A 19031-nucleotide genomic window follows, 5' to 3' on the forward strand; every position below is an offset into this window, starting at 1 on the left:
AGGAGTACCTTAAAACAGAAGATATCAGGCGAATGGAATGGCCTGCCTGTTCTCCGGACCTAAACCCCATCGAGCACGTCTGGAATGCTCTCAGTCGACATAATTGCTGCAGGTCTTCAAACCCATATGACACTTCAGGAGCTCCAACAGGCACTGGTGCAAGAATGGGAGGCTATACCCAAGCAGCTGCTCAACCACCTGATCCAGAGTATGCCAACCCATTGTGCAGCCTGTGTACATGTGCATGAGGATCGTATTCCATACTGATGTCAGGGTACATGCACAGGAAACAGCGGCATTTTGTACCACTTGTTTCGGAACGGTTTTCTCAACTTATCACCAATACTGTGGACTTGCAGATCTGTGTCGTGTGTGCTCCCTATGTGCCTTTGCTATTAGCGTCAGTTTTGCGTAGTGCCACGTTGTGTGGCACCAGATTTTGCAATTATCCTTAATTTGTTAGCATGAGTGTAATTTCCAGACTTTCTGGCTATGCTACTGAAAACGAGTTTAATAATGAACTGTTTGTCAATAATGGTGGGCAATCATTGCAACAATGAACTGTTTGTCAATAATGGTGTGAAATCATTGCACACATGACAACCTGATGTTTACCACTACCACTAATTTCTCTCTGGTGATAAACGAAAGGGGGAAATGTTGCTATTCTCTACATGTAATTTCAGTGCCTTGGGATTCCATTGAAACTATTCACTGTCATGACCTTCACATTTTTCACTTCCATCCTAGGTCATTCACTCATAGAAGGCCTGGTATAATACGTTCATCAGTATTAGAACATTCTTAAATGACTTACAATAAATGGGAGAAACACAAAGATATTTTGGCTGTAATTAGACTTAGATACAAGCTACATAATGAACCAATTTGCAGCACACTTTGACCTTGCACACATTGCATTTGGGGAGGTCCCTAATAATGATTTTTGACAATTTCAGGATTTTCCAAATCCAAAAACTCAATGTGTGCATGCAACTAACACAACTAAATTTGTTGCATGAATTCAGCCTTATCACCTCTCTATATACACCAAATATTGTTTCAGTACAATTATTCACACGAGATAAAAAATATTGGAAACGTCCAAAAATGTGATAACTTGTGTAGCTGTTTGCCTATGTCTTACTTCTGAACCATGAATCATTGCAACACATCCTTGCTTTCTCCTACAAGGGAGAGGTGTTACCTTTCAAATGAGACCCACCTTTTGTTTTTATCTGATTTAGTACAGGAGCTAGGAGGTCACGCATGGTGGCATGTTTTTTGAAGAAAAAAAAATTGTAACTCTGGGAGGGCCTAGCTCAGCCCCCCCAGGCTGAGATATGAACTTACTTTAGTGCTGTTATTAACTGTACCAAATTTCACTAAAATCTGTAACCATGATGGAACCCTCATCTGATGATTTCCAATGGAATTGCCCCAGTACACTTATTTGGGGTATCAAGGGAAATTTGTTATTGTGTTAATCTTTTCTAGATAGGGAGGACGTAGCAAGTTATCTTCAATGGAGATTCTTTGACAGAAGTTTAAATAACTTCATGTATGCCCAAGGGACGTATGTTGGTACCCTTGCTGTTCACGTTTCACATTAATGATTTTGTGGACAATATTAACAGTAACCTCAGACTTTTACAGATGATGCAGTTATCTCTAATGAAGTATTGTCTGAAAGAAGCTACTTAATTATTCAGACGGATCCTGATAAGATTTCAAAGTGGTGCAAAGATTGGCAACTTGCTTTAAATGTTCAGAAATATAAAACTGTGTAAATCACAAAACAAAAAACGTAGTACCCTACAATATCAATGAGACACAGTTGGAATCAGCCAACTCATACAAACATCTGGGTGTAATACTTTGTTGGGATATGAAATGTAATGGTCACATAAGTTCAGTCGTGGGTAAAGCAGGTGGTAGACTTTGGTTTGTTGAACGAGTTCTGGGGAAATGCACTCAGTCTACAAAGCAGATTTCTTACAAATCACTCATGCGACCCATCCTAGAACATTGCTTAAGTGTGTGGGACCTGACCAAATAGGATTAACAGAGGATATTGGACGCATACAGAGAGGACAAGCATGAATGGTAACAGATTTATTCGATCAGTGGGAGAGTGTCACAGAGATGCTGAATTTGCAGACCTCTGAAGAAGGCGTAAAGTACCCAAGAATGCCAACTAACAAAGTTTCAAGAAACGGCTTTACACGATGACCATAGGAATACACTACAATCCTCTAGCGCTGCCACAGGGATCTTGAGAACACGATTATATTAATTAGAGTATCCATGGAAGTATTTAAACAATCATCCATGCCACACTCCATTTGTGAATAGAATGGTGGGAAAACCCTAATAACTTGTAGTGGGATGTATCTCCTGCCATGCACTTCACAATGGTTTGTGGAGTTTAGATGTTGAGCTGTTAAATCTACAACCAGAGTGCTTCCACAGGCACAGTGGTACAGCTATGTTTTATGCAGACTATGTATCCCTATCTAATATTCAGAATTAGAGTTCATAAATGCTGCTGCAAAGACTGTAACAGGTTGTCAACAGACGTCACGCAGGAAACCCCTTCAATAAGAAAAAATGAGTAACTTATTACCATCTTTCATAATTTATCTGATTCCTGAACTCCGGGATATATACTCAACTGAAACACGAAACTCACATTAGACAAACTATAACTTGCAATTATAGGCATCTGATAATGTAAAGTCTTAGATGTAAACCTGTTTTTGTGAATCACATAAAAAACAGAAGATGACTGCTGAAAGAAGAGCAGCGAGTTTTTTAAAAAGTACATAAGCATATATAAAGTAATCAAGAAATAATTCCTATGGTTATCTATGCGATTTCATTGGCACTAGCTGTAATTGGTTGTTCGTACACGTTGCAGAAGTATTTTATATGATTTGTGGAACACGACAAGTGAAACAATGTATGTAAGCAATTTCTGTTATCATTTAAAGCACCTCGGCCTCTACGTACCACCTACTGTGTTATATAAACATTATGCATTGGATTTTTTGGTCCAGGAAATTTTACTGGAATAGTTGCAGCATACTCGACAAAAATCAATTGTTTTTGATCTTATTGTATACGACGACGAGAAAACTCAATAAAGAGGGGGTGGGGGGAGGTCATGCCACACAATAGGCAACTCCTAGCGAGAAAAGCCAGCAATTGTCTTCACCATATCCCCATATGCTTTGCCCGTTTATTTTTCATTAAAATGACAAGGATCACTCCTTAAACTCCCTACCGTCTACAGTTAAATTGTTTAAAAAAATCTGTGGTTAAATACAATTGCTATATGAAGCAATACATACTGACGAATCACTCTCCTGTACATAAGCTTGTTGAATTTCCCCCTTCCCGTTCGCCATTCCACAGCATGATTTGGAACAACACACACGCGGGAAAATTGATAACACAAATCGCTGGAAAGATAGATCAACAACAGAACGAATTGCTGACTAATGGGAAAAAAATCTGAATTTGCGTCAATAAATCAATCTCATAACTAAATGAGCCATAAATTCTAATTTATGTTATAATAAAGATCTCTGTATTCATCTGCAGTATATGAACGGAAAATTCATGTACAGATTATTTTATAAAGCTGTGCAAACTCGAATGGGTTATAGTTTATATTATTCATATAACTCGAAATTGGCTAATATTCATATATTTTTCAGGCATGTGGCGAGTTCAAGGAAATTTGAGAAGTTTCGAACGTCCATGAACTTTTTAGATCACTAATAATCTTTGGGTAAAATTGCTGACAAACCACATCGTGATCTTTGGCGCGTCAAGACGAAAGAGGGTAGCAGGGTACTGTTGTAAATAATTTGTAAACAGTGGGATATAGTGGAAGTGCTCTTGGAAACTAGGAAATAAACTCCGGTCTATAAGTTTGTGTGAAGTACAGCCTGTGAATAAGCTAGTATCAGAATGGTAATTTTCTTGTCACGCCACATTATGTCAAATCATTTGTAATGTGAATAGTTTTGACATGACAGAGCAATTTTGAATTTGCAACATGGGTGTCTTGAACGTTTAAATGCTCTTTAATTTCATAAATCGTTGATGATACTCATCGTTTTATTTATTTGTTTTCGTGTTGCAGAGTTTTGGCTTGCCATCTGTGAAACCTAAGCCTTCTGCAGCAGGGAAGTTCGAAATCCAGGAAGGCCATTATGGAGTTCCGGATCCAATGGTCTACGGGTGAGAAGATATGAAAAATTATTACTAATTCTACCACTGATCATTAGCTTACGTGATCAAATTTATATTAACATTATAACTGGAGTATAACGTATATTTATTCTTTTTTTTTAGTATAGGCCGCCAAACTGATGGCTTTTGCACACGTCATACATAGGTTGTTTAGATTAGTATAGATAACACTTACATACAATACTGGTGCTTACATTCATCTTAATCGTCTAATTATGTTACAAAAGAGGTCAAATAAATTAGAATTCACTGAGTCAATATAAACATTTATTTATTAAGAAGCCTTTTAACTCCCTGTGGAACAGTTTTCAAAGCATGTGGCAGCTTGTTGAACCATATATGCCCATTAATATAAAGATTGTTGTCTGTTGTTTTTAATTTTGCCCTCGTCTGAAGTAGTTACTCTTACTTCTAGTATTGTAATTATGTGTATCACTGCACTTATTATTTACTTTGTTTTTACTATTAAGAAAAAATATAAGTTTATACACATACAAGGGATATGCTGTTAAAAATTTGTCCTGGACAAAGGTTTCTTGACAGGACTCTCTGGACTTCAGTCCATACATTAACCTAATGGGTCTTTTCTGTAATATTGCTATAACATGCAGGTGCAGGTCTGCCATGCAACCCTACGGTTCGATATCATAATTAAGAAATGGATAAATTGTTCCATAGTAAACCATTTTTTATGTTTGACTTTGGACTATGTATGCCAGTTGACTTACCACATACAAGCTACTGCTTACTTTCACACATACAGAAGTAGGGTCAATTCTATTGTCTGATTCCACTTGTCGGCTTTGAGCAATGACGTCATACCTAAGTCAGATAGGCTACATAGAGGCAATCATTGAAAGCAACTGATCATGTTTGCAAACAAGAATGTAGCATACGATAAAATTAGAATCACAGTTCACGTGATTAATATTTAGTCACAAATTATATTGACAAGAATTAAAAGTAATGAAAATAAATAAGAACAGAAAAAGAGAAGTATACATGTCTGAATTCATTATTATCGTAATTTATGCAAGTAAGAAAAGCACAGAGAACCCTTAAATCCATTGCAGTATAGTGCAAGATGAAGTCATAATACTGTGAACTAACATAAACTTGTAATAATTATTATTAAATCTAATAGGACTAGTACAAAACTATCGAAAATTCACAAAAAGTTGGGCCTCACAAATACTGGAATCGGTAACTGGAACTGCCCTATACAGGTTAATTCGAGTTATAGATTACAACCATTCCACAGTTCATTATATAGACCGTTTTAACAACAAGTGTGTGCACTAAAGTGTTACAGGATTTCTACATATCGTTGGTGAAGAAACAATACTGCATAAGTAACAAAATAAGAATTTTACACGAGAGACAAAAAACTGTTTAAAGTGCCTAATACATTTCACAGCAGCACTAAATTTGCATCGTAGCAGTACAAGGAAAGATTGGATCAAATAAAAATGTGAAACAAAAAAAATGCTTTATTCAGCTTAATTACGGCACATACGCGGAATTGTCTGGGTATTTATGCCATGATCTGCTACTTATGCTGTATTTGTTTGTCAGTCTCCCGGCACGACTTGACACATTTACATTGGTATTTGGTGAAGGGAAAGCTAGGAAGAACATGTTTTGGAGCATTAATCATTTTTATTGAAAGATTTCATAGAAACATTTTAAATAAATATACTGTTTACATATTTGCGATAATGTCTGCACATTTCTTCAAGAAAAATCCTAAACGTCACTCAAAGCAGCAACAGAGAATCACACTGCACTGATACTCGTCACACAGTTACCTCCGCGATAATTTTCATTCATAAGGAATGTTGTCATAATAACTATGACAATCTTTAGGAAGAACAGATTTAAGTTGTTGTAAATGATCCCATTTGGATTTCTTGATTTTTCCGTCTTTCGTTGTATAGTTTCGGGAAGCAAACATCTCCAAGAATTTTCCTCGGATGCCTCGGTAATTCTTACCACACCTCGTTGAAAGAGCACTTGTAGTAAATAATACCATGTGGGCGGTACCGTTGTGCCCTCAGATTGGTAACTGTAGGCTCATTTTTTACAGCTCTTCCAGGCCTAATTGAGTTGTACAGCCACAAACGTTTCTCTGCATATTTCATGAAAAAGGAATAATCTAGGTAATGGACTTCGCATGGATGTGGCTTTTTTCTCAATTCTTTAGATATCGTAGCGTATTGGCTAGGAAGTGTAACTTCACGTCCTTTAAGCTTGCACTCAATGGAGCTGTGAACTGAGTCAGATTCCATCTGAGTATGGTCTTTCTCCAAAAACTTGTGTGTGATCAATACTCCAGTATCAATTGCTAATCTTAAAAGAGCATTTGATAATATCACATTTCTATTCTGATATGTGCAGCCATCAAAATACAGAATGACTTGAATGGGGTTTTCCTTAATTATTCTGGATAGGGTGTCCACGACGCATGAAGCAAAACATGATGCAACCAAATCACCGTGCGTTTCATTGAACCAGTAACATACTGCATCATGACTTTCTAAATTATACATTGTAAAGTTATGAACAGCCAACTTTGTTTTATAATAAACTGCACTTGCACTTAAAAATGGAGCTACTTTCACGGCCTGTGAGTCCATGGTGTGCACTGAGCAGAGCTTCTGCTGGGCTTCTTTCTTGTCAGCATCTTTTTGCATCCTTGCCTGCTCTTTCCATTCTGTGTGTTGCTTCCACACGTCTTCACTACAACACAAGTCGCACTGGCCTTTCTTGGGGCAAAATAAGCTAATATTACCATTTTCTAAAATCAAGTTAAAGGTAGCCTGACTTAATGGTGAAACCTTCTCTGCATGACTTTTTCCACGTAGTCCATACACCTGTTGTTTGGATTGTAGAATAGGCTCAAGGTACAACTTTGAGGAGGATTTCCTGCGGTAATGCGATGGAAGTTTCAGAAGAGAGTCCAGGAATTCTTTTATGAAGGTTTTCTAATCTTTCTTCTTCATCTGTTTGATTCGAGGTCATGACAATTCTGTATCAGGACTAATCCCATGTGTGGAATTACCCAGCCAATATCGGACTGTCCATTCTTTAATCCCGAGTATTGAGAAACATCTTTTTGCATACTTTGTTTCTCCAGCTCATTTTTCAAACGATAAACGAGCGTCCCTTTTCTCATGGATTTGCCAGTGTACTTCCCTGGACGTTTGGTTTAAATTATGTCCACAAGGTTAATAATGTAAACCTTTATCTGATCCCATGACATCGTTTCCCAAAATGTGTTAAATACTGCCTGCCTATCATCAGCAGAAAACTGATGACACCTCCATTGAACGTATTTCTGGCACGTCTTCAAAGTACATGTTGGACCTACTTTTCGTGCCCCTCTTGGAGTATCATGAGTGATTTTACCAATTCGACTTCTTTTGTATCCAATATACGCCTGCCCATGCATTCTCAGAATTTTATTGGCATTTTTCTTCTGATCTGCAGGATGTGGTCTAGACTTCCTTTTCCTGTCACTGCTTACGTCACCATAAAATTCTTGGCCTTCACTGTCAGCATTATTATTGCTTCCGTGATCTTCTGACAATTTATCCAGAGTGTTTGGCAAACAATGAGCACCATCGCATAGCAATGAGTGTGAGGTACTGCCGTCTTTAATGGAAACAGTGACTGTGGTTTCATTTTGAGCATTGGTGGATACAGCCACTGAAGTTTCTAGATGGAAAAATATTTATATATTAATTAAGCAGACAAAGATGAAGCTCAAATTCATGTATTTGTGAGAAATGACGGCATCAGTGATACTATTAACAATAATCCCAAGAAAATTTGCCTGCGTCATTAGATGTTTCAGGAACAGTAACCGAGAACCCCATATACGAAATTAATTCTTCTTCGGTAAATGTAACTTCTGTGTTACGACTTTTCTCACCTGTTGTTTGTTCTGCATTTACGGGAGATCCTACAAGAAAGTGGACAGTCTAGAAATCTTTGGCAGAAATGAATAAAGCACAGAACGAGTGATGTGGGTTCGCTCTGATTTATATCACAATAAGACACTTGCTGTGCTACTAACATTCAAAGGTGAATAATAAAACAATTTTCTTACCGTTATCAGTCACTCTCGGGAACGATTCTCCTCTTTCATAAGCTGATTTCAGCTGAGAAACAATTTCTTCTTTGGTAAAAAAATCATCTATGTCGCTGTCCATTATGAAAAATGAAGCTACAAGCATGGAACCACTTTTGAGCACTGTTAAATACGTAATAAGGCAGTAACAATGTGCTGTGGCTGCACGCACTTTTGTATTTACACGATATTGTTTACAGTATCCATAAATTGTAGATACGCGGTATTTAATTCTCTACAGTTCCGTGGTATTGCCATCTATTTATTTGCTGTGTCACATACGCGGTATTGTTTTACATAATTTTTTTCATGGTAAATAATTAAAAATTCGTCATTATGGCATTAAGAGCGGATGTGCGTATGGTCAACGACATCTTCTGACTGAAAAACGAAAAATCAGCAAATTGTCAGTTACGTGGTATTGTTTCTTCATCGACGGTATGGTATTACTCGCATCACCGGTGTGAAAAAGAGAAAAATTTGGAGGCTGTACCTACAATACTTGTTACTTTCTCATGGTAGTTCTGAGATGAATAAGAAATAGACTATAGAAATCTGTCCAAAATTATGAACCATCAAATATTTGGAATTGTTAATTAGACTTGACCACCTACATAGATCAGTTTGAGTTACTGATTCCAGCCATTTGATCATTCATCACACAGCTCTCGTACAAGATAAGTAATTTAAGTAGTAACAAACTGTTTATAACACTTGAAACTAATTTATTACGTTAATTATAGTGCTCTTCAAGCGTACCATTAAAGGTTTTTGTCTTACTCGCATATTTTCACAGTAGTCACGTAAAGTTCGTTTTGTTTACATATTGCGGCCAGGCCGAACATTTGACCTTTCAGATTAAACTTCATATCGCAATTTTAAGTGCATTTACTGATAGTTTAGTGTGCTAAATACGTTTGCTGCCCCTATATATCTGTAGAGTATCGTTATCTCTTAAGTAATTTCCAGTAAAAAACTTCTGAACCACTGTTTACATAGTCGCGAGTAGGCCTAATTTTTCGTACACGTATTTTCATTGTTTTCCAGTAACTTAATTGTCTTTCTATCACTAAAATTGATTTGTACCATGAGTTTAAAGTTCGTGACGTGCCGTAGAATCGTTAGCTCCGGGGTCTGGTGTGATGGATGCAGTACTTTTTTCATTGGGGCGATTGTGGTGGCGTGGGAATTGGGATAATGAATGAGATTCATCAGTGGTTCTGTAAGCTATGCAGTAGAGATAGAAAGATTGTGGAACAGGAGGGGAAAATTGCTGCCCTTCAGGCTGAGTTAGATGAGGCTGGGCGAGAGCTGGGCAGGTTAAGGGGGGAGAAGGGTAAACAGGGGTGGGAAGTGGCAACAGGCGTAAGGAACAGGCTAAGAAATTCTTCTGACAGCTTTGTTATTAATGTACAAATAGGTTTGACCTGTCGCCTCAGTCAGAAACTGATGAGCCTCTCTCAGAAGTAGATGTAGACAGGGCTCAACAAGCTTTCAGCAGCAAATTGAATAAGAATGTAGGGAAGTCTGCAAAGAGAAAGAAAGTCTTGTTGCTGGGTAGTTCACGTGCTAGGGGTGTGGGCCAACTTCTGCAGGATGAATTAGGGTCAGAATACCAGGTCACAAGTTTTTTCAAACCTAGTGCTGGACAGGGGCAGGTTACAGAGGATTTAGGTTCACTATGTAGAGGCTTTACTAAGGAAGATACCGCGGTTATTGTGGGTGGGCCAGGCAACAGTATTGACAGAGATCCGGGGCACAGCATAGTGTGTGGCCTGGCAAAGATTGCATCAACATTGAGTCATACCAGTGTTGGGTTTGTGTCGGTTCTGGAGTGCCACGACCGACCTCATTTGAGCTCTTCTGTCAGGAGAGTTAATTTGGAGTTGGAACAGCTACTTGGATCTGGTGCGGGGTCACACATTGGTGTGGTTCCTGTTGATTCACTCTGTAGGTGGGACTATACTAGACATGGCCTACACCTCAACAAGAAAGGGAAGGGTAAACTGGCTGGGCTGATAGCAGGAAATTTAAATGGGGGAGGAACTACATCTCATGGTGGAAACTCTTTTTTAGTGTAAGGTCAGTGTCCAGTGGGAAACTCAGCCAGGCAAGTACTAAAGATGTTAAAGAAGTTCAAGAAACAAAAGTAAAGTGAAAAATAATATCAGTATATTTCATCAAAATATTGGGGGATTGAAGAATAAAATTGATGAGCTTCTGCTTTGTTTAGAAGAAATAGCAACTGAGAATGTAATAGATGTACTATGCCTGTCTGAGCATCACATTGTCACTGCTATGCAAAAGGTTAGCATCAATAGGTACAAATTAGCTGCACATGTAAGTAGAGATAATATGATGAGAGGAGGAGTTGCCATATATGTCAAAAGCTTCCACAGTGTAAAAAATTTAGAAACTAAAAAAAATTGTGTAGAGCAACATATGGAAGCATGTGCCACTGAACTTAAAGTAAATGATGGCACTTTCATAATTGTAACAGTGTATAGGTCCCCCTCAGGGAATTTCCAGCTATTTCTAGAAAACTTGGATGCTTTGTTGTGCTATCTGTCAGACAGGGGGAAGCAAATTATCATTTGTGGGGATTTCATTGTTGATTCCCTGAAAAAGTGTAATAGGAAGAATGACCTTGTAGTATTACTCAGTTCTTTCAATTTGAGCTCCATCATTGATTTTCCTACTCGGATAACAAAGAACAGCAGTACATTGATAGATAACTTTTTTATAGACCAAGATAAGTTTAACCAGATCATGGTGCACAGCTAGTTACAGAACATGACATAGCTCCATGCAGTATACCAAATCAGACTTTCAAAGCAGTGTGTTCAACTAACAATATAAATATTGCAAACTTTAGGGAAAGCCTACAGCAGCTAGACTGGGATGAAGTGTATAAGGAACCCGATACGAACTTGAAATATAACTTATTTCATGATACATTTTTAAGGGTATTTGAAAATTGTTTTTCCAAGAAAGTAGTTAAACATAATTCCAAGAAAACATATAAAAAAACCTTGGCTAACTAAAGGAATAAGAATATCTTGCAACTGTAAAAGAGAACTGTATCTAACAGCAAGAGGGAGTACTGACCCCGAAATTGTTCAATATTATAAAAACTATTGTGCAGTACTAAGAAAAGTTATTAAAAAGTCCGGAAGAATGTGTATCATGTCTGAGATCAGTAACTCTGATAATAAAATTGAAGCAATTTGGAATATTATTGAAAGGGAAACAGGGCAATCAAGAGCACAGGAAGACTTTAGTGCCATCAAACTGAATTACAAGTGTACTAGCAAACAATCAGAAATTGAAAATATTTTCAATAATCATTTTTTAAATGTTGTGGGGAAAATAGGATCTAGATCTTCACTAGAAGAGGGAAGGCTACTAATAGAAGAGGCCATACCTGTGCAGTTTGAAACAACTGTAATTCCACCAACCTCTCCCTCTGAAATCAGTAAAATAATAAACTCAATGAAAAGTAAAAGCTCTTACAGAATTGATGGCATTTCCAACAAGGTACTTAAAGCTTGTTCGCCACAGATAAGTAGGATTCTCAGCCACGTATGTAATAGCTCTTAGAGCAGGGTGTTTTTCCCGATAGACTGAAATATGCCATTGTAAAACCATTGCATAAAAAGGGGGATACGTCGGATGTCAACAACTACCGCCCAATCTCTCTTCTGACAGCTCTTTCAAACATTTTTGAGAAATTAATGTATTCAAGAGTAGCCTCCCATATTTGTAAAAATAAAGTACTAACAAAATATCAGTTTGGTTTTCAGAAAGGCTTTTCAACAGAAAATGCTATATACACTTTCACTGATCAAATATTAAATGCTCCGAATAACCGGACATCACCCATTGGTATTTTTTGTGATCTCTCAAAGGCCTTTGATTGTGTAAATCATGGAATTCTTTTAGATAAGCTAAATCATTATGCCAGAATGAGATTTTCACTCTGCAGCGGAGTGTGCGCTGATATGAAACTTCCTGGCAGATTAAAACTGTGTGCCCGACCGAGACTCGAACTCGGGACCTTTGCCTTTCGCGGGCAAGTGCTCTACCAACTGAGCTACCGAAGCACGACTCACACCCGGTACTCACAGCTTTACTTCTGCCAGTACCTCGTCTCCTACCTTCCAAACTTTACAGAAGCTCTCCTGCGAAACTTGCAGAACTAGCACTCCTGAAAGAAAGGATATTGCGGAGACATGGCTTAGCCACAGCCTGGGGGATGTTTCCAGAATGAGATTTTCACTCTGCAGCAAAGGTCCCGAGTTCGAGTCTCGGTCGGGCACACAGTTTCAATCTGCCAGGAAGTTTCATATCGGTGCACACTCCGCTGCAGAGTGAAAATCTCATTCTGGAAACATCCCCCAGGCTGTGGCTAAGCCATGTCTCCGCAATATCCTTTCTTTCAGGAGTGCTAGTTCTGCAAGTTTCGCAGGAGAGCTTCTGTAAAGTTTGGAAGGTAGGAGACGAGGTACTGGCAGAAGTAAAGCTGTGAGTACCGGGCGTGAGTCGTGCTTCGGTAGCTCAGTTGGTAGAGCACTTGCCCGCAAAAGGCAAAGGTCCCGAGTTCGAGTCTCGGTCGGGCACACAGTTTTAATCTGCCAGGAAGTTTCATATCAGCGCACACTCCGCTGCAGAGTGAAAATCTCATTCTGGAAACATCCCCCAGGCTGTGGCTAAGCCATGTCTCCGCAATATCCTTTCTTTCAGGAGTGCTAGTTCTGCAAGTTTCGCAGGAGAGCTTCTGTAAAGTTTGGAAGGTAGGAGACGAGGTACTGGCAGAAGTAAAGCTGTGAGTACCGGGCGTGAGTCGTGCTTCGGTAGCTCAGTTGGTAGAGCACTTGCCCGCGAAAGGCAAAGGTCCCGAGTTCGAGTCTCGGTCGGGCACACAGTTTTTATCTGCCAGGAAGTTTCATATCAGCGCACACTCCGCTGCAGAGTGAAAATCTCATTCTGGAAACATCCCCCAGGCTGTGGCTAAGCCATGTCTCCGCAATATCCTTTCTTTCAGGAGTGCTAGTTCTGCAAGTTTCGCAGGAGAGCTTCTGTAAAGTTTGGAAGGTAGGAGACGAGGTACTGGCAGAAGTAAAGCTGTGAGTACCGGGCGTGAGTCGTGCTTCGGTAGCTCAGTTGGTAGAGCACTTGCCCGCGAAAGGCAAAGGTCCCGAGTTCGAGTCTCGGTCGGGCACACAGTTTTTATCTGCCAGGAAGTTTCATATCAGCGCACACTCCGCTGCAGAGTGAAAATCTCATTCTGGAAACATCCCCCAGGCTGTGGCTAAGCCATGTCTCCGCAATATCCTTTCTTTCAGGAGTGCTAGTTCTGCAAGTTTCGCAGGAGAGCTTCTGTAAAGTTTGGAAGGTAGGAGACGAGGTACTGGCAGAAGTAAAGCTGTGAGTACCGGGCGTGAGTCGTGCTTCGGTAGCTCAGTTGGTAGAGCACTTGCCCGCGAAAGGCAAAGGTCCCTAAATCATTATGGTTTGAGTGGGGCAGTGCACAAATGGTTTAATTCATACTTAACTGGAAGAATGCAGAAAGTTGAAATAAGTGGTTCATGTAATGTTAAAACAACAGCTGATTCCTCAAACTGGGGGCTATCAAGTACGGGATCCCACAGGTTTGAGTCTTAGGTCCTTTACTGTTCTTGATAAACATTAATGACTTACCATTCCACATTGATGAAGATGCAAAGTTATTTCTTTTTGCTGATAATACAAGTATAGTAATAACATCCAAAAACCAAAACTAAGTGATGTAGTTGTAAATGATGTTTTTCCCAAAATTATTAAGTGGTTCTCAGCAAATGGACTCTCTTTAAATTTTGATAAAACACAGTATATACAGTTCTGTACAGTAAATGGCACAACTCAAGTAATAAATATAGAATTTGAACAGAAGTCTGTAGCTAAGGTAGAATTTTCAAAATTTTTAGGTGTGTCCATTGATAAGAGGTTAAACTGGAAGCAACACATTGATGGTCTGCTGAAATGTCTGAGTTCAGCTATGTATGCTATTAGGGTTATTGCAAATTTTGGTGATAAGAATCTCAGTAAATTAATTTACAATGCCTACTTTCATTCACTGCTTTCGTATGGCATCATATTCTGGGGTAATTCATCGTTGAGTAGAGAAGTGTTCATTGCTCAAAAACGTGTAATCAGAATAATTGCTGGAGCCCACCCACAGTCATCCTGCAGACAACTATTTAAGGATCTAGGGATCCTCACAGTAACCTCACAGTATATATATTCACTTATGAAATTTGTTGTTAATAATCCAACCCAGTTCAATGCATAGCTGTAACACCAGGAGAAAGGATGATCTTCACTATGCAGGGTTAAATCTGACTTTGGCACAGAAAGGGGTAAATTATGCTGCCACAAAAGTCTTTGGTCACCTACCAAACAGCATCAAAAGCCTGACAGATAGCCAACTAACATTTAAAAATAAATTAAAAGAATTTCTAGATGACAACTCCTTCTACTCATTGGCTGAATTTTTAGATATAAATTAAGGGGGGGAAAAAACTTAAACATTAGTGTCATGCAATTTTTTGTGTAATGTAATATCTTGTACAAACATCTTTTATTAACCTGACACATTCCACATCATTACGAAGTGTCGTATTCATGATCTATGGAACAAGTATTAATCTAATCTAATCTAATCATTATAATAGAGGGAAACATTCCACGTAGGAAAAATATATCTAAAAACAAAGATGATGTGACTTACCAAATGAAAGTGCTGGCAGGTCGACAGACACACAAACATACACACAAAATTCAAGCTTTCGCAACAAACTGTTGCCTCATCAGGAAAGAGGGAAGGAGAGGGAAAGACGAAAGGATGTGGGTTTTAAGGGAGAGGGTAAGGAGTCATTCCAATCCTGGGAGCGGAAAGACTTACCTTAGGGGGAAAAAGGACGGGTATACACTCGCGCACACACACACATATCCATCCACACATATACAGACACAAGCAGACATATTTAAAGACCAATATTATTAAATATGTCTGCTTGTGTCTGTATATGTGTGGATGGATATGTGTGTGTGTGTGCGCGCGAGTGTATACCCGTCCTTTTTTCCCGCTAAGGTAAGTCTTTCCGCTCCCGGAATTGGAATGACTCCTTACCCTCTCCCTTAAAACCCACATCCTTTCGTCTTTCCCTCTCCTTCCCTCTTTCCTGATGAGGCAACAGTTTGTTGCGAAAGCTTGAATTTTGTGTGTATGTTTGTGTTTGTTTGTGTGTCTGTCGACCTGCCACCACTTTCATTTGGTGAGTCACATCATCTTTGTTTTTAGATGTACTAATCTAATCATTAATTAGATAATTTTTTCAGCAGGCTAATATTGAAATTGGTAACTAGAATTGACCTATATAGGTCAGTTGTATTTAGCGCTTCCAATTTTTGTTATAGTTCACTCCAGTTTTAGAGAGCAATTACAAATGTAGAAATGCATAAAACACCTGCAAAAATATTTTACATATGAATCATGGAGAGCTTGGTAACTAAACTTACCTATGTGTGTTAATTCTAGTTAGTGATTCCAATATTCCTTATTTTTTTTAGATGTTTGTTAGTTGTATAGGCTTACTGGCTTTTCTTTTAGAATTCTGTGTATCGGTTTCTCCACATTTCATGCTACTGTTTCTTTGCATTTCAGTTTCTCCCTGCCCGAAACCCCCAACTTTCCTGCACTTCTCCAGTTACATTCAATAATTAATAGTAAAATTAACACTATTTTCTAACATTATGACTTCACTAAGCACTTTGCTGTAATGCAGTTTAAAGGTTCTCTGTGCCTTTCTACTCTTATAAATTACAAAAATACTTCTTATCAGATATTAAAATTTGTTTTTAATTTTTGTTATTGATTATTTTCATTATGTTCAGTTCGTTTAGATACAATTCATGACTAAGTAATGACTGAGTGAAATATGATGGTAATTTTATAGTATGTTACATTCATTTGTTTACGGGTATGATACATTGCCTTCATAGATTGCCTGTACGTAGCATCTTTGCTTTAGGTGTGACGTCATTGCTCATAGCTGATGAGTAGAATTGGACACTAGGATTTATCCCAGAAGTATTTGGTTTACCCAACAGATTTTTGTTCATGTGGACACCAAGAAATTTAATGTTGTCTATCCCTGCTGATCTAATGTCACAAATATTGTTTATTTCAGGCTCATAAATGTTAGTAGCTGGGATGTACTGATGTTGGTGTTTAGACCCTGGTGTAGAAAATACGTGGTTACTTTCATCACACCCTTAGCTGCAGCTGAGTGTAAAGTCTCGAAGTAGTTTTCATAAAATAAGTGGGCAGTGTCATCAACATAGGTCACTAGATGTAAGTGGAAGGGTTATGTCATGTCATTGACATAAGCCAAGAAGAGAAAGGGACCAAGCATTGATCCCTACAGTATCTCTAGAAGGCTTTAAATTCTGTTACCATAAATTATCTATTTTACATGAAAGTTTAGCACAATGTTTGTGATTTGTCAAGTATGTGATCAGTAATTTGACAGATGATTTCTTGATGTTGTAAGCCTTCAATTTATTAATGGGCAGCCTATGGTTGACTGAGCCAAAGGCTTTGAAAAGATCTGGGAATATGCCTGCTATCTTCATACCTTGCTCTAGGAGGCTGTACACTTTATGGAGAAATTCATCGACTCCAGTAGTTGTGCACCGATCTTTCCTAAAGCCATACTGTGTTTCTGTTAACGATTTGTTATGTGTAAAGTAAGCCGATAGCTGGGAAACGATAACCATTTCAAAAACCTTACTAAAGGTTGGGATCAGTGATTTTGGGCAGTAGTTTGAAACCTCTTTTGTATTCCCCTTCTTATGCGCTGTTTAACAATGCTTATTTTTTAGACTAGTAGGGTAAGTGCTTTCTTTAATACTAAAGTTTATAAGGTACATTAGTGGTGTAAATATTTTTATGTATGTTTTAACTAAAAGACTTATACCATCCCATCCAGTTAAGTATTTGTTTTTTAATGTTAGGATTATCGTGTTCATATGATTTTCTTTAGTCTCACCAAATTCAAAACTCACTACTTGAAGGGTATGATATGGTATCTCTCAGTACACTTCTAAGGTGTGTGTTGGATTTCCCGTTAGTGATATGAAATGTTGGGTCAACGGAAGCGTCCAATTCAACCCGTCTGCTTTGACCCATGACGTAAGGGTGTTGTGGTGTGACGTCATTACAACACGGAGTTTGAGTTGGTTATGTTTGTAGATGTCGACTTGTTGTGTTTGATTGGCGTCCTCTGTGTGTGTGTGTGTGTGTGTGTGTGTGTGTGTGTGTGTGTGTGTGTGTGTGTGTGTGATGGCCGGCCGAACTTTGTTGGTGGTAAGTAATTTCCCCCCCCTCCGGTCTGTTTTTCTCGAGTTGTAATTTATTGTGTGTTGAATGTGTTTTAATTTACATAGGGATGTTTGAGTTTTTAATTTTTGAGGTGTTGTGGTTTTGGTTTTCGTAGTTGTAAGTGTTGGTTTTTTCGTACCAGTAGTTATAGTTGACCTATACTTGACCTATACAGGTCAAGGGAAATGCCCAATTCCAATTTTCATATTTTTATGTGTAGGTATAGGCGTTTTGGTAAGTTACCATCAGCTGTGTCAAGGGAAATGTCTGATTCCAATTTCTATAGTTTTTACTGTAGGCATTGGTGTTTCGGTATCGTTGGCTGCCATGTCAAGGGATTCCTGTAGATTTTGAAATTTTTTATTTTTTAATAATTTTTTTAATTTTCAATTTTATTTATTTTTTTGCCATCTTGCGTATTTAAGGATTGTGATGTGTGTGTTTTTTTTCTGTTATATTTAGCTTTTCTCCTCACTAAAACCCCCAATTTCCTGCGGTTGTCCCATTAGTTTGATTGTATTTTTGGAGGGAGATGTTACTGTCTTATTTATACGTATTTTAGTATTTGTTGCTATGTGTATGTAGAGATATCATAGGCACCATATTGGAGACACTTAGAATAGCCATTTCCGCCAAGTTGATGATGTCATAGGTCAAAGCAGAGGGGTGGAATCGTACACTTCCATATTCCCGAAATGATTATTAAAAAGGTTACATAATGCTTTTGGTTCTTTTATTATATTACCATCCTGTAAACATAAGGGTTTGCTGTCCCTAGTTGTGGAGATTTTTCCATACGTAATTGATCAGTTTCCAGGAGGCTTTGCTTACATTTGTAAACTGTGAGATTTCATTACAGTGGACCTGTTTTCTAAAGTTTGAAAATTCTGCTGTAAAGGTTTTCTTAGCTGCGTTAAATCTTTGTGTGAAAATGTGCAATCTTGTTGATTTGTACAAGACATCTATGTCATGAATATTTTACATGAGTTTAAAAAGGCTGGCTGGAAGTCTGAGTTTATTTTTTCCACTCTGATTGTGTCTTAGCCCTGTCTACACTTCTTTAATGGGACAACAGGAATCAGTGTTTCAATAGGATGTTACAAACATGGTTGGACATGTAAATGTTTATAAACTTCATGCTTGTTGACTCAGTGGAAAGGTACTATTTTGTCATTTTAATAGTGGAATGCTACTGCAGTGCAAAAATTGTAG

At 38.2% G+C, this 19031-nt stretch overlaps 2 protein-coding genes and 1 non-coding gene across 4 annotated transcripts in view; 2 read left to right on the forward strand and 1 right to left on the reverse strand.

The window, feature by feature from the left end:
* LOC124622449 overlaps window positions 1-3465 on the reverse strand; it is a 34847-nt gene extending 31382 nt beyond the window's left edge. Inside the window, exon 1 of one of the 2 annotated variants that reach the window (XM_047148150.1) lies at window positions 3354-3465. In XM_047148150.1, coding sequence (XP_047004106.1) covers window positions 3354-3410 — 57 coding nt within the window. In that variant the 5' untranslated portion in view covers window positions 3411-3465. The remainder of the gene's footprint in view (window positions 1-3353) is intronic. The other variant, XM_047148151.1, reaches the window with a different exon arrangement.
* A 355-nt stretch (window positions 3466-3820) lies between these two features.
* The window catches only part of LOC124622451 (proteasome maturation protein), a 34323-nt gene continuing 19112 nt past the window's right edge, over window positions 3821-19031 (forward strand). Inside the window, exons 1-2 of the mRNA XM_047148152.1 lie at window positions 3821-3981; window positions 4154-4251. Of these exons, the coding sequence (XP_047004108.1) occupies window positions 3979-3981; window positions 4154-4251 (101 nt within the window). The 5' untranslated portion in view covers window positions 3821-3978. The remainder of the gene's footprint in view (window positions 3982-4153; window positions 4252-19031) is intronic.
* Window positions 12941-13015, forward strand: Trnal-caa. The gene has a single exon. It is a non-coding gene; the product is annotated as a tRNA-Leu (tRNA).

This window comes from Schistocerca americana, chromosome 7 (genome assembly GCF_021461395.2).
Source record: "Schistocerca americana isolate TAMUIC-IGC-003095 chromosome 7, iqSchAmer2.1, whole genome shotgun sequence".
NCBI classification, from domain to species: domain Eukaryota; kingdom Metazoa; phylum Arthropoda; class Insecta; order Orthoptera; family Acrididae; genus Schistocerca; species Schistocerca americana.